This window comes from Centruroides vittatus, unplaced genomic scaffold, assembly GCF_030686945.1.
Source record: "Centruroides vittatus isolate TY-2023 unplaced genomic scaffold, ASM3068694v2 scaffold_3293, whole genome shotgun sequence".
NCBI lineage: Eukaryota > Metazoa > Arthropoda > Arachnida > Scorpiones > Buthidae > Centruroides > Centruroides vittatus.
Genome location: NW_027122702.1, coordinates 1,087,147 through 1,112,083, shown reverse-complemented (window position 1 = coordinate 1,112,083; position 24,937 = coordinate 1,087,147). Strand labels below are relative to the sequence as shown.

Sequence of the window (24,937 nt, the reverse complement as noted above, 5' to 3'; positions counted from 1 at the left end):
CGATATATATATGAGACTTTATCATCCAGTAAAAATGGAAGTAGTTAGCTTCAAGCGCTTTTCTTGAACACTCGTTGTTATTTTTATAATTTTTGAAAATATCAGTTATTGTTTTTAATAAATGTTTAAACTTTTAAACACATATTCTTTACAGATTTCGAACATAGAACTTGAATCTAAGACAAAGTAAAATTTCCCATAAAATCTACTTTATAGGTAAATTTAGCTATTGGATGAGATCAATAGTTAAGTTTAAACAAATATTTATAAAAATATCTCCATATTTTAGAATATCTTAATGTTAATTAAATCACTTCAGAATGCAATTTTCAATCTGAATGAAAACTAACAATATACGTTACCGAAATCTTATTTATCCACGTGTTTATAAAGAACGATTCATTTTAGGGAGTAATCGGCTTAATTCAACGGAGATTAACGCGAGGACTTTTATCATGAAAACAAATTTTCGTTTCTTTCATCCGTCTAAAGCGACTGTCGAATTTGTCGGATAATCCCACAGATTAGTAAGAAGTAAACGAATAATGCCAATGGATAAGTATAAATAGTGAAAATTCCAACTAAATATAGTTTTTTAGACAAGAAAAGTTGCGATTTAAACAAAAATAGAAGTGAGTAAAACTAGTATTTTGATTGTACTATTCGAAAGCATTTTTCGAATGTAAAAATTTGCAAAAGTACAGTACATTAACATTTCCTATTTTTCTCTCACGAAAAATTGAACACATCAAATTCTTTATAGTTACAATAAAAGAGCATTCTATTGCAAAAAGTACGAGCGTGCGGTTTCCATTTATCAGAAACGTATAATTATTTGCAAGGAAACTTTTATTCCTCCAATTGACACTAAGAACGAACAATTATTCATTGTTACATCGTCACAATGCCGGGCTGCAATTTTTCGTTATAATGCACTTAAAAGTTTAAGAGCATCTTGCCCCTGTACATCATACTTTTTCTGTTAACAATGGAGTCATGCCGCTCACCTTTCAGGAGAAAATTTTTGAATTGAAATCACGTAACATCCGGTTTGCATCGGAAGTTTGTATATAATTAATCGAGGTCTCCTGCTCCTAAGCTTTCCATATCTGGTCTCGACTTTTATCTATCTAACTTCGAGATCAAGAAAGGACAGACAGCCGGACAACAGTGCGAATTTATAGGTCTACAATTGTTTCAAATTGCAGCCCAAACATTTCTTTTCTATTTACCGGGATTTATCAGTTATATAGAATTGTATTTTCTTAATATGTTCTTGTAACAAATGAAACCATTTTAAAAATCTCTAGATTCTCGTTTGAATCTTGTAACCAGAACATACAGTTATCTTTTTCAAAGATTCTTTCCTTTCTTTTCTAATCGAGAGAAGACAGGAGTTTAAACTTACCTTTAAACTTATTAAATGAAGATTTTAGTATTTGAAATAAAAAATAAAAATTAACTAAAATAATAAATCTAGTTATTTTTAAGTAAATAAAATTAAACAGTGTAAAAAGAACTAGTCATTCTTAAACCATTACATAAAAAATTTAATAGTAATTTAATATAAGGTAGAATATCCGATGATGGTCACTTTCATTTATTTTTTATGCTTCATCAAGGATCGTACAAATAAATTGCTTACATAGTTTAGTACAGAATTTGAAGCCCTCTTTTTCTACAAATTGTCAATTTAGTTAATAACGAAGTCGTTATGAAAATATTTATAATTTATCAAAAAGTTGCATGTAGCCATTATTGAAGATTGTGGCTTTATGATGATACTCAATAACTGCCACATTTAATTAACAACGTCGTAAGGTTAAGTAGTGTTACTCTTTACCGTAAAGTTTCTTAAAATGAACAAATTTACAAAGAATTTGAGTTTTGAGATATAATGTAGAATAAAGTAATTTCTGTTACGACGTTACTTGAAAAAATATTGGTAGTCAATTTCTTTCCATAATCTTCAGAGCACAGTTCATACACTCAAGCTTCACAAACACAGCATTGTATTCATCCGTCGCCAATATCGTTATACAGTAGAGCGTCGAAAATTGGAGTCAATTGGGAACTGGGGTTGTTCCAATTAGTCATTTGTTCCGATTTCCGACTTTGTACGAAAAAATATATTAACCTGTCCGATGTTCAAATTTTTCTCCGTTGCGTGTCGCTTCGTGTTGAATTTCGTCGATTTTAAGCCTAACGAAAATTTTTATAATAATAATCGAGGCTATCGTATCGTTAAAAATTATTTCTGCATTTTGTACAAAATAAATATATCGAAGAATATAAAAAACATGAAAATTATACTTTAGAAGTAAATCTAGTATCAAAAACGTTCGATTCAGCACGACACAGTCCGACTGAAAATCGTTCCGATTTCCGGCCATTTCAATTACCGACGTTCCGATTAACGACGCTCTACTGTATTCGCAGGAAAGAAAATTGATTTCCTTGTTATCAACAAGTATTTTTGTTCTTATATCTGTGTCTGTACTTAAAGAAATGGGCAGGTGGCCTCAAAAATGCTTAAAGTGTTTGTTAATGTAAAGGTACTGTGTAAATTAATTACATACATATACATATAGTGCGTAAAAATTAATTTAAAGAAATAGTCATTAAACCTTCATTTTTCCCATGTAAAAATCGTCCCATGGTCGAGAGTGCAAGGTTACGTATCTCAATCACTTTTAAGATTATAATTTGTGAAATTTTTACTCGATCCCAAGGAGGGCAAGTATCCCTTTGCCCCTCTTTATACACCCGTGTTCATAACGATTTATAAATGCAATTTTTCATTTATTTCCGTTTTTAGAGAGAGATAATCAACGAGGTGGCGTCATTTTGTTTGCTCATTAAAACCCTGTTAAAGCATATCAATGTTATGAATAAACTTGCCTTTCTAAGATTCTATACTTGTCGTAAAACTTCCAATTAGCTATTTATGTTCCTCATTATGCAGGCAATTATATTTTTCTCTATCTCAAACGGTATCTGATCATTCTTCTACAGCTTAGAATTAAATACAGTATATCTGTTAATGATCTTTGCTTACCAAATCAATACATTTCTATTTCATAATGGATTAAATTTAATAATAGTGCTGTATCTTTATATTTTTGTTCTATAAATTAGTCATTTTTAATAGATACCAAATTTCCAATAGCTAAGAAAATAGATGTTATTTGCTAGATTTTTACTTATACAATACTGTAATTTTTTAATTTAAGAAAATTAATACAGTGGAACCTCGGTATACGACCTTAATCCGTTCCTGATGTTTGGACTTAAACCGAATAGGACGTATACCAAACCAGCCTTTCCCATAAGAAGTAATGTAAAAATGATTAATCCGTTCTCATGTAAAAAAACCCCTCTTGATATGGTATATTAATGGTGTTGCAAAATAATTTAAACACTGTTTGAGCACATTAATAAAACATAAATTTTATTATAGATTTTTAAAGTTATTACAGTATATTGTATTATATTATTTAAATCATTAAAATCAAATCAAATCAAACTCCTTAATACTAATAATCTGTTTAGAAATTGATTAAATCTCTTTCGCAACGTTAGCAGATTTAATAATATCTTTATTTTTCACGATTGTCGATATCGTCGTTCTCGGAATACGGTATGCAACAGTTAAATCTCGACACGCATGTCACCTTCATATTTCTCAACAATCTCTTTTTTCAGTTCCATTGTGATTCTTGTCATTTTTTTAGTTTTCTGTTGCTTTTCATTTGCCTTTTTGCAATTCATGATTAATAAAAATAATAAAATTTTACTTACAAATTAAAATCAGAAGAAATTTAACAAAGTTATAAACCGTGGCACCGCGAACATCTAGTCTGGTCTAGTACACCGACAGTGCTACTTATTCATAGATGGCGCATATAATTGAATTTAGTCGTATACCGAGCAAAATTTGTTTCGTCCAGACAGGACGTATTCCGAATTGGACGTATTCTAAAGCAGGCGTATGCCGAGGTTCCACTGTATAAATGATAAAAAAATTGTATTTTTCCAACTCAGTAAACTAAGGAATATTGCAAAAAAATACTGGAAAAAGTGGAAAAGTAGTGGCAGCCCTAGATTATTATAATAATATATATATTGACTTAGATATGTATACATAATTACAATTCAAAAACAATATTACATATACTATAAATCATAATGTAATAATTATTTTAGTAAAATTATTCAGGATTTTGTGCAATGACTCCAAACCATTTTGAAATTTTACCCCTAATTTCTCAAAAGGCACTCAATTTTGTAAGTACAACAGTGATATATGGATATACCCTACCTATGAACTCATACAAATTATTAATATCCGATCTACCCAATTCTAGTCTCTTTGCCACCAACAAATTATCATTTTCCCTTCAGGAAATTCGATATCCCGTAGACGAAACCTCCCCTCGAAAGTACAGACTTGACTCATCCGTCCTCTGTAAGAAAATTAGACCTATAGCCGCTACCATTTTCTGATATATCTTCCCTTTAATTCTTAAAAGTAAATATGCCCCCAACCAATGATATTCATCTACATTAAAGGGCATATTTCTTATCGTCCTATATAAATATCTTCTGCTACGTTAAACATATTCAAAATATACATGTACAATCAAATATACACACAAATAACCAGTAAAATATTTTCTAATCAGCACTCTGGACTTCATCATCATTCTGTAACCTTCTAAATATCCAACACAAGAAAAATTATTCACTTATGTAGTTTATCTAGACACATCCTCATAATTATCTCAACGCAATAATAACTTCGTAGTTAAATAATTATTAAATATTAGATACTTAATGCTTCCTACCCACCATAAAAGCTTAATCTTAAGCAATTTATTTTTCATAGTGTACATCAACAGCTTACGCCTATGATATTAAAATTATATGTATGTATATATATATATATATATAATATATATATATATATATTAATCCGAACATCTTACAGCATGATCTATGATCTATATAAACTTTCAGACAGCTTCCGTAATCTTAATTTCACCATTAATCTAAACAAGATTGTAACCGTGTATTTGCCTTGTTAAGATTTCCCTGATTTTACGTTCAAAATTTGCAATCATGATCCTACTTTTGTCAATGCAGTTAATGGCTTAGGTATTTAATCGATGATAAACTTACCTGTAGACATCATATTGATAAAATAATAAAAGATTTGGCAATACGTAGAGGTATAAGGTGGAGAAATATTAAACACATTTCATCCAAACTTGCCCTACGCACTCTAAATGGTATTTATTTTACCGATTCTCCTAAAATTGCTCGTACACAAATCGGTCTTCCAAACATATATGATATAGAATTCCGTATTATAATGCCCGTCTCTGTTTGTCTTTCCTTAATCTCGAGAACGGAGTTATATTGATGGAGGTCTAGACCCAAATATGGAAAGTTTAGGGGCAGGAAAACTCAATATATAAATGTCCAGTTTGAACTGGAAATCGTGTCATAATTTAAAAATTTTCTCCTGAATGGAGTTAGTTATATGACTGGCACGACTCCGTTGTTAGCAGGAAAAGTGTGATGTACAGGGGCAAGACACTACTAAAATTGAGAGCATTGTAACGAAAAATTGCAGCGTGTTATTATGACAATGTTACAATAATTACTGGTAATATATAAATTTATATATATATATATTGGATTACTTCCTCTTACACATCTTAATCTTAGTTCATGTATATTTCATTTAATTTAATTACTGATGATAATCCTTGTTTTTATCCTAATTTAGGCCTATCACAAAATACTTTTTTAAATAGATTTATAAATTAAATTAAAAATGCTGAAACTCTTTTGTATTTAGAATGTTATAAATTTTAAAAAAAAACATTGTAAAAAATCTGTAATTTTATAGTTTATATGTCATCTTTTATATTTTTATAAACAAGTATTGAATATGAATTGCCGTAATTGACGTGATGTACGTTTTTACATTGCTGCAGCATAAAAGATTTTACATTATTTTATTTGATGTTCGAAAGCTTTACCTAATCTATAAAGTAAATTTTATTTTTATCTATTCTACGAATATAAACAATAGGAGGAAAAGGAGATTCGCTCGAAATAAGAAGCGAATGCAGGACTCTAAATGGAATGATCGAACTTTAAAGTTTATTATCTTATTTTCAGCTGTTTCTAAACACGATAAAGTATATTTTCCATGAATATTTAGCACGATTTATTTCCATGTCTTTATTAAAACACATTTATTAATCCAAATTTTTAAAATTTCATCTAATTTTGTAAAAACGAGTTGGAAAATTGGTAAACTTTGATTACTACGTAAAACAAAATAGCTTATTCAGAAAAATCCGTCAAAAACGTTATAGTAAACTAAAAGAACAAACCAGTTATTGAAAATTAAATAAAAAGAAAGGGATTTAACAGAAGATTAAAATCATTCTTACTACACTAAGAATTGAACATTCTTAATTGCTTCACCATCTCTTGAAAGATGGAGATCAACCCGTAAGCCAACACTGTAAGTATAAACGCTTCTTGACTGAATGCAATGTGTTTAATACTGGACTTCTACAATACAAAAGAATCGAAGATTTATCTATTATATTGAACCGGAAACCGAACTTTGTTTCTATTGTACATTCTTTTGAAAGCCAAAAATATTATGAGACTAATTTAGCCATTCTACATACTCTACATGGGTTTTATAATTTGTATGATATACTGTATATTTCCAGTGTAATATATGTTCTTAGCCTTTGTCTTGGATCTTTGTAGACCCTTGTAGATTTTATTCCAAAAACCTCAGTTTAATCAATCAACCATTTCTTAATAATAAACAAATTTTTAGTAATGCTTCATTAAAAAGTTTAACATGATTATCGTCTAGTAGCATAAGTTTTATCCTACAGAATAAATGGAATATTATACAGTATTAACAAGTAAGATCAGGAGGAATAAATCTTTAAATGCTCATTCAGACTTGAAGAAACTATGAATATTTGAAATTCTTAACCATCTAAAAACAGCTTTTTGCCTTATATCGATATAACAATTAATTAAGAAATGTAAACATTTTCTTGTAAATTAAATGAAATAAATCTATCTCTATGAAGCATTTATGAATAATAAAAAATAGAAAACATAATAATTTAAGTTTTACAGTGAAATATTTTAAACAATTCTCAAGTTTAAGTATTAATAATTGTCTAAATCGATAGAATTAAACGACTTATAAAGACACATTTAAACGCTTTACCGTACAAAAATAATTACTTTTTACACTCACATAGACTATAAGAGAGTAGTAGTAACCACGGTATACAACTTTTGACATTTGGTTTATTTATTTATTTATTTAAGAATTAATACAGATTATGCCTTTCTTCCGTTAGCATATCGCTTAAAGTGTATTCTACTTATTTTTATTCATTTAGCCAATAGCGATTCATTTCAGCGCGAATAATTTATTTCTGTTTTTCTTCTCGTCTAAACCGAATGACGGATAATCCATAGGATTACGTAACGTGGGCGAATGCTAACGGTATATAAGCGAGAATTCCTTCGTTTAGTTACCATTCCTAAGCAAGAAGTAGCATCAGCATGAAGACAGATGTAAGTCGCTAGTTTAATTCAATTAATATATGAAAAACGGTAGATTAATTTAATTAGATTTTAATACATCAATATTTGTTTTTAATGCCATGAATTTTTAATAAATTATAAATTATATTTCACTTAAAAGTAAGCTTAAAATCATTGCAATTATTTTAATGATCTTAATGGAAATTAGTGATGAAAAATGCTATCGAGGATAAGAATTTCAATTATTGTAAATTACAATTTATTTATTATTCTTTTGCAAATAAAATAATTTTAAATATTTTAAAAAATAGCTTGTATGTACGTGTTTAAATGAAGTTAATTTAAAATTATCTTAATTTTTCGACTTTGTAATTAATTTTTTATCGATGTCGATGATTATTTTCAAAATTATACCCATTTTCGGTTAGCCTGAAGGTGTTTTTTTTATCTTTAGTTACTTCCTAAGATTTATTTAGTTCAGGAAAAACAAGATTATTTTTTGCCTGCCGGTCAATCTTTCACTGACAGAATAGTCGATAATTTCTGCATTGGCAGATGAAAAATGCAATGATGTTGTTTACTCCGATACTTTATCCATTAATCTAAGAAAATCGTTAAGCAAACAAACTTAAAATATCAATAACTCGATAAATTCTCACAATAAAAACTTTTCTATTATTAGAATACATTATTTTTAAATTAGACTAAAAAAAATAATATGTATTTATTTTTAAAATTTAAGGTTCGTTCTACATTACTTTGCCTCACTTTTACATGGGTGTGCATGGCACATTTGGTTTCTTCTTCTCCATTTCAACATCGTTCCAACGAACGAAGAAGTATAAAGGCTTGTGGTTCCATATTGGCAGAAACGGTTAGATTGGCTTGCAGCACCATAACCACCACACCCATCCCTGAGGGCAAGAGATTTGCTTATAACTACGATGATCTTTTATGTACGATATATTTCTCAATATTAATTTTCTTTTTTAAAAAATTCATTCGTAATCATAAAATCTAATAATTTTTTTCAGATCCTGATTTGAATCTTTTAAGTAAATCGTATGGATTTTCGAATCCGAGATTGGCTTCTTCGTTCCTCTCCCAACAGAATAAGAAGAGAGGAATTGTAGACGAATGCTGCCGGAAGAGTTGCACTTTCGAACATCTTCTTCTCTATTGTCCTACGTAATCTACTATCAAATACATTTTTTTGTAATATTTTTAAATCAAAATGCGAAAAAACGTGAACTAATTTGAATTGGAAACGTGATTGAATCTAAATTTTTGTTTATTTGAAAATAAAGCATGCATAAATTGGAGAGATCTTTCAATTTCTTAACATTCGCTTCATTCCGTTCCCAGGTAGTTTGGATCACAGCACTGTTTTTTCATTCTTCACCTGTATTAATCACTTGTGAATCAATACTGCTTATCAAATCCGATTAGAATCTAAAAAATGAAAAAAAAACAATTAAACTGCCGATCAGTTTTCCAAAAATCTGCAATTCTCATAGAATAAAACAACAATTTTCTCGTTACAATGATATCCCTTCCCCTTTGCGGAGTTTCCTTGGTACGCGGAGCAGTTATAAATCCAAATTAAAAAATTAAATTTTAAATATTTCATTTAAAAAACAAGAATTTATAAAAGTTTATATAATCCATTCAAACTTGAACGGTCTCTTCATAAATTGTTAGTATGGTACATACGAATTAGTCCTTGACAGGAGGCCTAAATAACTAGAACGACCGTAGTCTCATTGAGTTCATTAAAGTACTGTACATAATATTTCTTGTTACTGAAAGTTTATTGTAACACGCGTAAGAATTATACGCAATTTTACGCTACGAAATTGTATAATAATATTTAAATATGACCGGTGACATGGAAGAAGTTTTGATACTTTCCTATAGATTGTCTCTTATACGATCTTCTTTAAGCCCTTTAAGCGACAATCTATCGTTGATATTTATAAAACAAGGCTTTTAAAGTGGGAATTTTTTTGGAGATTTATTGATAGAGTTTTTCTATAAATGTTGACCTTAAAAGATTTATTTACAAAATTAAAAATAAAAATGAGAACCGATTATCACAGACAGAATTATCGACCAGTCCATTGACATATTTAAACTTATTACTTAATAATTATATTCGAAAAGAATTTAATTTATTATTTTTTAATATATTTTAAATATTTATTTTAATATAAGTCAACCATTAAGTATATATTTATATTAATTAATTATAACGGTTGTTCTGTGTAATTTAAGATAAGCTACATGAGTAATTTATTAAAGTTTTTAATAAATTACTCAAAAAATTCTTTTAGTAAAATATTTATTTAAAATTTAACAAAAAGCACGTCTTAGTTTTACGTTAAAATAGGTTTTTTCACCTTTTTTTCCAGAGAAAGATCGATATTTTAATATTCTTAGAGTGATACTGTTTGTGCAGTGGAGATTTACGCCACGTGTTCATGTTATTTTTTAATAATTTAATCAAATATTTAAAAAAAACGTTTAAATTCTTTCATTTCATGTTACTAAAAGTCGTTACTATAAATACAACTTGATAAAGGTAGATTCGTTTTAATAGATTTAATGGAGTAGGCCTGATTATAATTTAATTTTATAGAGTTCAGTGAATTTATATGCTTTACGTCCAAAGATCCGCGCCATTTACATCTTTAAATTGATTATTTATAATGTTTTGAGTGTAATTAAATGTAAAATAAGCTTATTTACATATTAAAATATAATTATTTTTATTTAAAGATATCAGTTTATTTAATGATTCGTAATATATAATTAACTAGCTGACCCGGCCACGCGTTGTTGTAGCTCAAAATGTATCTATTATAAATGTATAACACTTCTCCGTGGGGGGAATTTCAAAAAAATCCCTTCTTAGTGCACATTCTCTTGACGTACCCTATTAAAACGCAATCAAAAACGCATTTAAAATAGTATAATAAAAGCCGAGTTCTTCACAGTAAGCCTTAACCCTGTCTCTCTCCCCGCAAGGAAATATCGAAAAATCCCTTTTTAGTGTATATTCTGTTGACGTAACCTATTAAAACGCAATTAAAAACGAAAAAAAACCGCATGTAAAATAGTATAATAGAAGCCGAGTTCTTCACGGTAAGCCTTAATCCTGTCCATCTCCCCCCAGTGGGGGAAATTTCGACATGTATATTATATAAAAACACGTGTGTATTCGAATGCAACGTTGTATCAAAATTTCAAAGGAATCGGTAGGAACAAACGAACGTTATATTTTATTTATATAGATAGATAGAAAATGATCTGCTTTAGTCCATTCTCACAGAAAAGCATAATACCTCACAGAAAAGCAAACTTAGGTTGTCAGAGTTAGCGCCATCTGTTGGACATAAAAGCCTTAATCCATATATAAAGATATTTTTGGAAGGGGGGAATGGTGGTCTTCACATATGCCACAAACCTTCGCGGGAGTGTATTAAACAACTTCCCAAAATTTCATGGAAATCGGATAAATGGTGTAGTAATGCATGAAGGACAAACAGACAGACAAACAGACAGACGTACATTCGTTTTTATATATATAGATAAACGTGATAGCTTAGAGCTGGGGTGTGCACATGCAGCTTTGCTAAACGTTCCAATGAGGCCCTCTATCTCACTTTGGTAAGATTATTTTTATGTTAATAAAACTATTTAAATATTAATAAATTAATTAATATTAATCTAAATCCATATAATGTTAGGGATGCAACTATGGCAGATGGGCATGTGCCCCAAGCACCAGATAGGGTGACGTCGAGAGAAGAGGGTGTGTAATTATTTAGGAAATTATAATTGATAATTTATTGGCTTTAGACGTCAGAAAATTTTCCAGGGGACACATAGCTTGGAGAAATAATTATATCAATAAATTTTTGAATTTATCCCACAATTAGATTATAGAATACAGTCATAGTCAAGAGTGTAAGGTTACATACCTCAATCACTTTTACGATTATAATTTGTGGAATATTTTACTCGATCCTGGGAGAAGCAAGTACCTTCTTTGCCCCCCCTCTGTGGGCCCTTTGGCGCCAGGTAAGGGGGTGCTAGAGGAAAGGGAATACAAGGGGAAAAGCTACTAGCTGACTAATCACATGTCGTCAACGTCCCAAAACTATAGAATAAGAGAGGGGGCACCGGGATCTTGGTTTCTCCAGGATTACAGAGTGTAGTTGCGTCCATGAATTTGAGTGTACAGTACAAATTTTGTACACTCAAATACACTTGTACAAAAAATATGTATTATAAACTAAACTATACTATAATATAAACTATAGGTTGATACTGCGCTCGAGGAATTATCAACTCTTCAGTTGTGTACTCCTAACGATATAACTTATATAAACATAATAAGGTTACCAGATTTGTTAACTTTATAATATTTTATAAACTTTTAATGAAATTCAGTTTTGTATTAATTAATATAGATTTGTTACTGTTATGTCTTCCACTTTCGACTGTAAAATTTGTAAAAACTCCCGAAGAGAGGAAGTGAAAATAGTGCAGATATTGATGTAATAACAGTGGCGTGCGGTGACATTTGATGACAGGGAAGCTGTGTTCCTGTAAGAAGCCGACTTCCAGGGGCAATCAGTTAATTGCTCGTCAGTGATGGTCTAGGGCAGTGGTTCTTAACCTTTTTATACTCGCGGTCCACCAAATATTTCATAATTTTTTGTGACCCCCATTTTTTAATAATAATTTATATTTGATAATTTGATAATTTATCTATAATAAATTGATTTTTTTATTATTGCTTTATTTTTTATATAATAAATGTAAATCATAACTTTATTATTTCATTATCTATTTAAATAACATTCAAACTTCACAATTAAACATGAAAACTCATTAATTTTTAACAGAAAATAAAATAAGAAACATGTCGATAAATCGATCCAATGTCGATGCTAAAACTAAACTAAAACTAAAACGCCCACTTGTCGTAAGGATTTTGCATAACTTTTGCAAAAATATTTAAATTTTCAAAGCCTACTATTTTTCCTAATTATTTTTAAAATTCCAAGCATTAATAGTTTCTTAAAATTGCTTTGGAATAAAAGAAGTAAATACTGCGGTGTAAGTAGCATATTTACATTTATTTCTTCTGTACTAACAAAGTTGTATGTAGGAAGAAATACAAAATAAATAAATAAAAACTAAATAGGAAAACTTTATCTTTCTTATTTCACTTTTCAATACGATATTCGGATTATACATCAATTTTCTTTTTATTATATTCTGAAGGAAATTTTGCATAATTTGGCGGCCCCGGCAAACTTCTTATGGACCCCCAGGGACCGCGGCCCCCTGTTACGAATCACTGGTCTAGGGTCCATTCGTATTCATTTGTTCGATAAGCCAGTAAAAACTGTAGACTTCTCTAAATGTATTTTTAATATCACAATTACATTCTGAATCGCTAGCCACGATATAAGGGCTAAAATTAAAAATAAATTATAAAAACTTACTCGGTGAAATAAAATGTGCGATGGATATACATACCTGGTACAATGTATTGTTCGATTGTATTAATATACTTTTAAAGAAAATTATAATTAAAATATAGCTTTGTAAAGAAACGTACATAAAAATAACATAAAATATTCTTTACTTTTTAAATCTTAAAACAATCCACTTAGTCAAATATCTTGATACGAGTAGCTAATGGATGGAACTAGTGACGGTCCAGGTAGGTGTGTAGTGAGTGTGTGCGTGCCAAATCCCGAGGGTGCCGATACCGGTCAATGTCAAATGCCTCTTTTGTCGCATCACTAGTATATCTCAAAGGACGCCACAGGGCTGTTGTAAATTTTAAACGTTTCTCACCGTAGCTGTAAAAATCTAACTATGTTAAACTTAATAGTCATTCGTTTTCTAACTAATTCGTTTTAATACCAGGTGTACACGGAAATCAGTTTCCCACTGTACTGAGCGAGTGATTGGTTCTGTTAAGCTTTTGTTGAAGTAAAATTCTGGCTCTTTCAACAGGGTTTTATTTATGTCCCCATTCCCTAATCTCTTAATTATTTAGTCACTTCTTAAGTAGAAATAAGTCGAAACCAGTTACTTTGTACCTGAATATCTGTAGTCTTGGGAAAACAGTGGAAAGACAAATTTTTATGACAACGGATATATAAATCGTAAATTTAAGGAAAATAAATTCTAGAGCTTTTTTTTTGTACCATTGTATGTCTCATTCATTAAATTTGGTTGTAAATGATGCTGCCAAAGTAACAGTTAATTTTTAACACTGTACTAGAATTGTACACGTTTTTTCTGCATCCCCTTACAGATGGGACATACTAAATCGTAATATCACCGGTTTAACATTGAAATCCGTAAGTAATATAAGATGGGAGAGCGGAATAAACGCAGAATAAATATATCAAATATTTTAATGGAGTTTTTTTAAACTCCTGTCAACTATACAGAACTATCATAAAAACGTGCCAGTAAACTCCTATCGGTTGGGTTGTTATAAATCTAGTCTAGGGTGGGCAACCCTTTTTATAACATGGGCCAGAATAAATTTTACGTTTTTTTCCGCGCCGTAGTAGTTAATTGACGCCTTCTTGTGACTCGTAATTTTTTTAGTCTGCAAATATGAAATAAATAAATAAAAAGTTAATTACTACATTTATTTCTCTTATCGTTTTCGAAAATTACAAAGAATTGGAAAAATAACTATTAATTAGTTATTTTTCCAATTTAATAATCTATTAAAGATCTCGCGGGCCGGATAGAAACTTTTCGCCAGCCGTAGCTGACCCGCGGGTTGCCCGCCGTTGATCTAGTCTGCTCGTGATTCACATAATCGGGCGAGGGTGGCCAGGGCCGGATTTTAGGCGATTGGAGCGATTGGTGCCAATCGGGCCCCGCGTTTGAAGGGGCCCCGCATCACGTCAAAATTTATATATTTAAAAATAGTACATGTTACAAAAATAAATATCTAGGTATATTATTATTAAAAAAAACCCAACATATTTCAATATGTAAATTAACAGTTAATTAATTTTGTTATCTAAAGTTTGAGGGGCCCCGCAAAAAAAATTCAATCGGGCCTCGCACCTATTGGATCCGGCGCTGAGAGTGGCCGAATATCTAGCAGGCGGCTAACAGCCCACAACCGCTCCGGGATATAAAGTCGCGTACTCTTTACGCGTGTGTCGCTTCTACCAGCTAAACCGTGACGTTTGTGCTATGTAAAGCGCATGCGCCAATGCCTATAATCTGGCTGCTTGGAAGTTGACAGGCAGGCGGATAACAGCCCACAACCGCTCCGGGATATAAAGCTGTACTCTTTACGAGTGTGTCGCTTCTACCAGCTAAACCGGGTGAGGTTGGTGCACTGTAAACCGCATGTGCTAATGCCTATATAATCTGGCTGATTGGAGACTGACCCGGTTTCGACATTCCTTCCGCCACCGAATTATTCGAATATACAATAGCAATCTTATCGTTTTTTTTTCACATGTAGTATAGAAATTTGTAAAAGATACATAATGCAGTTATAATAAAATATTAATTTTAATTAATTCAAAGTACGTTAAAACATGAAAATTTATATTTTATAAAATTCAAGGGAAGGTCATTGAAAGGTGGAATCGGCGCTTCCATCGCTTCCAATGACGGCACGCCACTGTGTAATAACAATGTAAAAAAAACACGAATTCATATTGTTGGATGCAAATTTTTTTTCATATTTCAATTTAAAAACCATGTGACTTTCGGTTCAGACTGGAAGTTCGTATATAGTTAATCGGGCTTCTGGACCATAAACTTTCCATATCCGGTCTCGATTTTAATCTATATAACTCGGTTCTCAAGGTTAACGGTCGTCAATGAGAATCTACAGGTAATCAATATGAAAATTGCACCCCAAAAAATAACTAAAAATGTTAAAAATACGATTATATACAATAGCTTATTATAAAAAATTTGTATTATATAATGTTCAAGATTTTTACAAAAATTTTCTTGATATAAAAGCAATAAAAAATGTTCAAAATTAAAAATTTACATGCTAATTAAGAGGCAAATTGCGTAATTAGCTTATAATTATAAGCTAATAATGTAATTTGTAATATATATAATAACTTATTATATAGCAGCCTGTAATTAATATAAAATGAATTATAGTTTATTTATAAGTTAATTAAAAAGTAATTCCATTTTTTAAAACATTATTTTACGGTTTCTCTATTCTACTCGATTTAATTTTATTATATTTATTTACTTTCCTTAAGTAAATTATATCACTTGTTGGGATGCAATTTTCAAAAATTGTAGACTTATAAATTTCCCCCCTGGCATCTATTGTCTGTCTGTCCTTCTTTAATTTCGAGACAGATGTTAGATAGATAAAAATCAAGACTAAATATGGAACGCTTAGAGGTAGGAGGCCCTGATTAAGTATATTATTTTAATTCAAAAATATTTCCTCGAATGGAATTAGAGAGCTGATCAGCATGGCTCTGTTGTTAACAGGAAAAGTATGATGTACAGGGGCAAGACACTAAAATTGAAAGCATTGTGTGGAAAAATTGCAGCCCGACATTGTGATGATGTCACAATAAATAATAGCTCGTTTATTAATCTTTTAATAAAAAACAATACTTTTAATTTTAATTTAAAATGTTTAATATTAAACTATGATAAATAAGTTATTTAATGATGATTAGATGCATGTCAATACACGATATTAATGTTATAACTATCAAGCTTTATATATTTACATGGTTTAAATTAACAATAGTCGATCCATATATTGTAACCATGTAAATTAATAACACCTTCGACATTGTCGATAAAGTTGAAAATGGACTACGCATACACTCTGTATTATAGAAAACAGTACAGATTTAGTACAATGTTAATGCTATTGTTCATTCCGAAATCCTTTTTTGGAATGAACAATATGAACAATGAATTCTTGGGATCGAATCCGGACGGATCAAAAACGCCCAGGAATTTTTCGGGGTGGTCCGGATATGTCGCTCCCCGTCCCTCACTACCCGGCCGCCCCATTGTAGGCCTGGCTAAACCCATAATGAACTTACTAAAAGAGATCTCCTTAGTGTCCACAGGGCGAACAGAGTTGAAAAAAGTTTCATTGGCGAAGCAAAAGTATTTGGCGGATACTTCACAGGAATCTCTATGTTCTTCTAAACATCTAAAATATTTCACCAGATTATATTGTTACATTGATCCTCCTTCAATGAATTCGAATTCTCAATTCGAGAATCTATCATTTAATAACAAACAGAACCTGTCTTACGTATGATCATATATGATCACCGAGTAAATTTTTTACGACACCCATCAAAAATAAATTAAATAACTGTAATAAAATTTTAAAATTTCATATATTTAAAATCTCAATTGTTATAATTCAATTGGTTCATTTAAAATTTCAATTCGGTTGTTTATTATTATTTTTATGTTTTAATGTGTCAAATTATACAAAGTACAGTGGACGATTTTTGCAAAAGATTGCAACAAAGTCATGCAAAAAACATTGGGTACATTCCAGTATGCATCAGTCTCAGCCACAACCGATGAATCGGTGAACGGTTTAATAAGCTTTTACTCGAATGTCTGGCAATCTAACAAGATGTCGGAAGCAAACAGCGCTATATTGGCATTTGCAGACTTATTTTGTCAAAATAACTACTATACAGATGAATAGTAAAAATGATGATGATAATGAAATATTTTTATTAGCTACTACTGTTGCTATGATAAAGCCTAAAAGAACTTCTCGTTATCAGGGCCGGATCATCGCATAGACAAATGAGATAAATATCTAGGGACCGGTCAAACTGTCTGTTTTGAAGGACCTTGAGTTAATCCGGCCCTGCTCGTTATTCAAAAAACGATAACGTTTCATGCTCCATTTTCAAGCATTGTCTTCTACTTACTGATAGCGACAGCCTATATGTTTCAATTATACATATTAAAATTTTTTTAAAATCATCGTCAAATTATCTTATATTTAATTAAAACGTATAGGATTAATAATATTACATGATAACCGCCTTATTCAATTTTTTATGATTACTTTATAAAGTCGCTAAATATAACCATGCAGGCGGCCATATTGTTTCATCGGAGTTCATCGTATTTGCAACCCGATGAGTGAGATGCATATTGGTTGCTGCACCAGTGAACTCATCGGTGAATATCGGAACACATTTTTGTACACGCGGTACCGATGAACTGTTTGATGCATACTGGAATGTATCCATTGATTGTACTTGGCATAATTCTGCTGCAATCTTTGATATTGTCAGGTTGTATAAAGTTGTAAGGTTCTTTGTCAAAATAAAGAAGCTAAGTTCTTCTTCCTCACATAAATTTATCTAAAAATTGAATTTTTGTTATTTTCTAAACAAGGAAACAATACTTCATATTTCAATCCAATTATAATTTCCTAACCTTCTTTAAAATGTTGAAAACATTTATTCACAACGTTTCGGGAGTCTATCCATCTTTCCTTAATCTCGAGAACGGGGCGGCAGAATGGCCGAGTGGTCAAGATGGTAGCCTATCGCTCTGGGAATCCAGAATCGATTCCGAACAGCTTCAAAAGTCCCCAAGAATTTTTCAGGTGTAGTCTGTCCGACTGTGTTGGGCTTTGTCCCTCACCACCCGGCTGCCCCATTGTGATTCTGGCCGAATCCATAATGGGTTTGCTAAAAAAGACCCTCTTAGTTCTCACAGGAAGAAAAGAGTTTTTTTTTTTAAATCTCGAAAACGGAGTTATATTGATGAAAGTTGAGACTAGATATGGAAAGCTTAGGAGATCCCGATTAACTACGTATGAACTTCCGGTTTGGGCCGCTAGTCACGTTATTTCAACTCAAAAATTTTTTCCTGAACGGAGTTAAATAGATTATCGGCATGACTCTGTTGCTAACAGGAAAAGTATGATGTACAGGGGCAAGACACTACTAAAATTGAGAATATTGTGACGAAGAATTGCAGCCTGGCATTGTGATGATGTCACAATAAATAATTGCTCGTTGTTCCTTTTCGTTTAATTGTATCAAGTTATATATTATGCAATTATACATATTCAGCTATACCTGTATATGTACAGTACCTCGTATAATTATAATTGTTAATTGAGAATAATAAATATTGCAATACAATGATTTGAAAGAATTTTATTATAAGTTACGCCTTGTAGATATTCCAACAAGAAGAAATTTTATTAAACTTGTATAAATTTTGACAAATTATATAAATTAAAAATTTTAAAACATTGTGTAGAATATAGCTTTTGCTGTTTTAAATGAAACCATAAAACATCAATAATTAGATTAAATATAATGTGTATATACATTGTTATCTTATTCTCATGCTTCAGAATGTTTACACGGACAGATGATAAAACGAAGCTTAAAGTCTCTTAGTTATCTTTAATATAAACTGAATCAATACAAACTGGACAGGTACAAATCGTCATCACAACGTGTAATACGTAGACGCCATTACCCTTTCTCCCTCCAGCACCTATCAAACACGTTACATACGCGCCCCCACCCAAACATACACTTTTTTCTGCACTAATACGATTGATACCGAACATCCCGCCCACCTTGAAAGAACAGTTTCAATCTGACGCGGTTACAAGACCAGTGTCACTAATCAGTTAATCAAGAGGAAGTGGGCATATCTTCACAATAGGTCGCTTGAGCTGTTGACCGGATGCCAATTTGACTGTCACGACCCGTACACAATTGTCCTCTCCAGGATGAAGTTCACAAACTCTCGCCATCTTCCATTTTGTGGGTGGTAGATCGTCCTCCTTGAGTAACACTAACTCACCAATCTTGATGTTCTCCCTTTTGGCTGCCCATTTAGGTCGTTGTTGTAGCCTTACAAGATATTCACGTTTCCACCGTCTCCAGAAATGTTGCAACATCTGTTGGCCTAGCTGCCATCGAGAAAGGCGGTTAGAATTGATGCTAGTGAGATCTGGCTCAGGAATTGCTGAAAGGGAATCGCCAATAATGAAGTGTCCTGGTGTGAGAACTGTGAGATCATTAGGATCACTGCTAAGTGCTGTGAGTGGTCTGGAGTTTAAGCAGGCTTCAATTTGACACAACAGTGTTTCCATTTCCTCATAAGTCAGTCGATGAGGTCCAAGTACCCTTTTTAGATGGTATTTCACTGACCTTACTCCAGCCTCCCACAGACCTCCAAAGTGAGGGGCTGCAGGAGGGCTGAAGTGCCATGAAATGCCTTCGTTGGCAAGCCAGTTGTATATCTCATTAGTATGTTGCCTGATTGAAACATAATTGATGAATTTTTTGAGTTCTCGATCTGCTCCAATAAAATTGGTACCACAGTCACTGAAAATATCAGAGCATTTTCCTCGTCGAGCTACAAACCGCTTGAGAGCTGCTAAGAATGCATCTGTTGTCAGTGCACTGACTAGTTCAAGATGAACAGCTCGAGTGACAAAACACACAAACACCGCTAAGTATGACTTGAATGAATGTTGACCTCGACCCTTGATGAGGCGAAGTTGAAAGGGGCCTGCAAAGTCGACTCCGCACTTAAGGAAAGGACGCGCTGGATTCACCCGCATTGGCGGTAAATCACCCATAAGTTGTTGGGCAGTTTCTGCACGTTGTCTCACGCACGGAATGCATCGTCTTATGTGATGTCGAATGGCGTCCCGGGCTCCAATTATCCAAAAACGTTGTTGTAAGGTTGACATCACTAGTTGGAGACCTCCATGTAGTAATCTCTTATGCTCCATGTCTATGAGTAACTGTACAAGCTTGTTACGATGTGATAACAAGATGGGGTGTGCTTGATCAGGAGTTATCTTCGCATATCTAAGTCTTCCGCCCACCCTGAGAATTCCGTTGTGGTCAAGATAGGGATGTAATTGTGTTACTTTACCCTTGCTTGGAAGCGGTTTGTTATTCCTTAATGCCTCAATCTCTGGGCCGAAGCTGTTGTGCTGGATCACCTTAACCCAATATAAGAGAGCTGAATCTAATTCTTGCTTTGATATAGGACCTATCTGACGTGCAGTAGCAGGAAGACGACAATTGTTGATAAATCTGTGTACGAATGCTGTGACTCTTTTTAGCTTAGACAATGATGAAAACGTGGTCAATAATGACTCATCCATTCGAGTGTGAGCCACAATGGTATGGATCTTCCTTTCTTCGACAGCACATTCTGCACTATTACATAACGCAGGATTTGTTTCTGGGAATTGAGTGTCAAGAAGCCAATGAGGGCCATGCCACCAAAGTGACTGAGATAGTAACTCAGTTGCTGAAATCCCTCGGGAAGCACAGTCCGCTGGATTTTCTTCGCTAGAAATGTGATGCCATTTGGCGTTGGGAATAGTAGTTTGAACTTCCGCAACTCGATTGGCAACAAATGTTTTCCAACGTTGTGGAGACGATGATAACCAAGAAAGTGTGATCGTAGAGTCTGACCAGGCATGAACTTCGGTGATGGGTCTCCTTAGGGAGGATTGAATTGTTCTGATCAGTCTTGCCAGAAGAACAGCTCCACATAGCTCCAGTCTAGGCAAACTGGTTGTTTTCAAGGGTGCAACTCTCGTTTTTGCCGCTATGAGATAAACTTGACTACCCTTATTATGAGCCATAGTCCTCAAATAAACCGCTGCCGCAAACGCCCTTTCAGAGGCATCACAAAAGCCGTGTAAACTAATGTCTTCGATACTTGACTGACCAACACAACGTTGGATCTTGATAGTTCTAATTTGATCCAATTGGTCTCGAAATGCCTGCCATCTTTTCTCAAGGTCTCTCGGTAAGTGATCATCCCAGTCTGATTTGAGCTGCCAAAGTTCTTGGAGCATCAATTTTGCGCGAATAGTTACTGGTGCAAGTAAGCCAAGCGGATCAAAGATCCTTGCAATATCTGACAAGATTGTTCGTTTAGTACTATTGATGTGTTCTGGTAAGGTGGTTGCAGTGAAGGAAAGGTGATCAGTTGCAGGATGCCACTGAAGACCTAACGTCTTGACTGACTTCTCATTATCTATTTGAAATGGGAGTTGAATCTCTCTTAGTTCTGGTGAAATTGCATCTAGTATCAATGGGTGATTTGACACCCACTTCCGAAGATTAAACCCACCCTGTTGTGTCAGTTGAATGAGTTCTGCTTGAAGTCTAAGGGCTTCTTCTGTTGAGTTAGCCCCTGTCATTAGGTCGTCAACATAAAAGTCTTGAGTGAGCACTGTAGCTGCCAATGGAAACCTTGCACCCTCGTCCTTAGCCAATTGTTGGAGAACCTTGGTAGCTAGATATGGTGCTGAAGCCGTACCGTAGGTGACTGTTAATAATCGATAATCCTTAAGAGGCTCGGTTGGATGGTTCCTCCAAATGATTCTTTGAAAATCTCTGTCATCTGGATGTATCCAAATCTGCCGGTACATTTTTTCAAGATCTGCTACCATCGCAACAACAGGAAACCGAAACCGAATTAACAAACTGAGTAACTCATCCTGTATTCTTGGTCCAACCAGAAGCTCATCATTGAGTGAGTGTCCTGTGGTAGTTTTAGCCGATGCATCAAAAACAACCCGAAGCTTGGTTGTAGTACTTGTGTCTTTGAACACTGCATGATGGGGAAGATAATATGTCCTTGAAGGGTTGAGCTGGATTTCCTCCTGTCTAATTGCTTCCATATGTCCCAAGGATAAATATTCATCCAAAAAAGATTTATATTGATTATACAGATTGTTGTTCCCTTGTAGCCTGTGTTCTAGTTGTTGAAACCGTCTAATGGCCGTCTTTCTTGACTCTCCAAGCCTGTGTGTGGAGTTTTTGAAAGGGAGACGAACCACATACCTGCCGGTTGAATCACGTGAATGTGTACTATAAAAAATGGTTTCACACAGTTGTTCCTGTGTTGTTAAATGTCTTATTTCAGGCAGTTCTTCCAATTCCCAGAATTTTTTTAGCTGATTATTAATACTACAGTGATGAACCTTGACTGAAACTGGTGGTTGGTTCAAACCTATTGGTCCTGATAGTACCCAACCAAATACTGTGTTCAATGCGCTAGGAGTTCCTGGTGGTCCCTTGCACTGCCCTGGACAAATAACCTCATTGTAAACATCTGCACCTAAAAGTATATCGATTGTGCCTGGTTTATGAAAGGTTGGGTCCGCCAATTGAAGTCCCTTTATATGTGCCCAATTGGACGGGTCACAGTGGAAATTCGGCAAGTTTGTTGTCACATTTGGAGTAATTAGTGTTTCTACACAAATATCCTCTGAATTGCTTGAGGTAACCCTTATGTTAATGCATAAACTACTGGACGCGGTGCTAATACCGGTAGAATTAATTCCTGAAATAGTTACGTTAGATGGTTTCCGCTTCAGTCTAAGTTGCTGAGCACAACGTTCAGTAATAAAACTTGTTTGAGAGGCAGAATCCAATAGAGCCCGACATGGTTGTAGTTCTCCTTGAAAGTTCCTCACTTGAATGACAGCAGTGGATAGCAATACTTGTCTATGCCCACTTGATTGCTTTGACATGTGTGACATGACTTCTGGTTCTACAACCCTGCTGGAGGTTGTTGCACTGTCATGTGGGCCATCTTGATGTATAAGGGTGTTATGTTTATGTGAACATTTTTTGCAGTGACCTGCTTTACACTTTGTTGCCGGATGTCCAAGCTTCAAGCAGTTGTAGCATAACTCATGCTTCTTAACTAGATCTCTCCGTTCGTTCACCGATGCGCCCAAAAATGTCGAACACTTGAAAACTGAATGTGGGCCATGACATATGGGACATGCTGGCTGCACAATACCATGGTGTGCTGCAGCAGATATTTGCTTGGACTGTGAAAACTGACGAAGTCTGGATGTTGGCCTTGATTGGTCAGAATGAATATTGGGTTGGGAAACAGCCAGTGCTCTAGCTCGTTGTTCTAAAAAAGAGGTTATGTTTTTAAATGTTGGTTCTTCTGCGTCCTTCTGAGCAAGTTCCCATTGTCTACGAGATTCTTGATCCATTTTTTCTCTGAGGATATACAGCAGAATAGAGTCCCAATGTTGTACAGGTTGCTTTAATACCTTTAGTGCACGAATACACTCATTAGTTGTATCTAGTAAGTGTCGTAACGCAGTGGCTGATTCATGTGCAATGTTGGGTTGCTTGAATAACTTCTGAATGTACGAATCAATTATCTCACGATTGTGATTGTATCTTTTTAACAATGTATCCCAAGCTTCCTGATAGTTTCCATCCGTGATGGGGATGGATTGAATCAATAAAGCGGCGTCCTGTCGTACTGAGGATTTCAAATATTGGAGTTTTTGGGCACTAGATAGTGTAGAATTATTATGAACAGTTGCTGTGAATAAATCGCGGAAGGAGAGCCATTCGTCGTACTTGCCGTTAAAAACCGGGAGTTCCAATCTTGGAAGTTTAACTTCTGTTCCAGTCGCACTGTTGGGTACTGAACTTATGGTTGTTGAATTTTGTTCAACAGTCATGAGTCGAATAGTCATGGCTTCCACGCGACCAATTAGTGTGTTATATTGAGCATCATGTACCTCAAATTCGTCTTCCAAACATTCTCCACTAATGTCTTGTTGTAACTGATCGATTTCGTCCGATAACGTGTTTAATTTTTTAAGATATAGTTGTGCCGTTACCTCACCGAGAGGTTGAACTCCATGTTCCTCTAATATATTTTCAATCCTGGTTACCCGTCCCTTTAGTACCTTCCTTCGGTTTAAGAGTGCCTCCATCTTGAATGCTCGTTATGCCTTAAGATGTCCTCCAATTCCCAATGTATCCGAAATGCCTATACTATTCACGTGGTCGTATTGATCGTCGTCCAAGAAACAATTAAACGGTACTCACTGTTTAAGTTTTCGGGTATCCGGCTGGATGTCGATGGATGAAATAGCTGCTGTCTGTATTAGGCTTAACCCTCGCCAACCACACCAGAATCCGCCTCGACGGACCAAATTATGTCAATGAGCCTTCGCAATGTTTCCGGACAGATGATAAAACGAAGCTTAAAGTCTCTTAGTTACCTTTAATATAAACTGAATCAATACAAACTGGACAGGTACAAATCGTCATCACAATGTGTAATACGTAGACGCCATTACCCTTTCTCCCTCCAGCACCTATCAAAAACGTTACATACGCGCCCCCACCCAACATACACTTTCTTCTGCACTAATACGATTATATAATGTGAATAACATTGTTATCTTATTCTCATGCTTCAGAACTTTGTTTAAAATGGCGCT

The 24,937-nt window shown here is 33.6% G+C and overlaps 2 protein-coding genes across 2 annotated transcripts; one reads left to right on the top strand and one right to left on the bottom strand.

Moving 5' to 3' along the window:
• The first annotated feature begins 7,551 nt into the window (after window positions 1-7,551).
• Window positions 7,552-8,914, top strand: LOC136988340 (bombyxin B-1 homolog). The gene is made up of 3 exons (XM_067286222.1): window positions 7,552-7,638; window positions 8,351-8,564; window positions 8,643-8,914. The coding sequence occupies exons 1-3, from the start codon at window positions 7,627-7,629 to the stop codon at window positions 8,798-8,800; spliced, it is 384 nt and encodes a 127-aa protein (XP_067142323.1). The 5' UTR covers window positions 7,552-7,626; the 3' UTR covers window positions 8,801-8,914.
• A 10,401-nt stretch (window positions 8,915-19,315) lies between these two features.
• On the bottom strand, window positions 19,316-24,424 carry LOC136988360 (uncharacterized). The gene has a single exon (XM_067286247.1). It carries the CDS (start codon window positions 24,422-24,424, stop codon window positions 19,316-19,318), a length of 5,109 nt encoding a protein of 1,702 aa, XP_067142348.1.
• Window positions 24,425-24,937: the final 513 nt, after the last annotated feature.

Coding starts and splice junctions, on each gene's coding strand:
- LOC136988360 (XM_067286247.1), bottom strand. CDS start 24,424: ATGGAGGCACTCTTAAACCGAAGGAAGGTACTAAAGGGACGGGTAACC.
- LOC136988340 (XM_067286222.1), top strand. Junction 8,565..8,642: donor TAACTACGATGATCTTTTAT/GTACGATATATT, acceptor AATTTTTTTCAG/ATCCTGATTTGAATCTTTTA.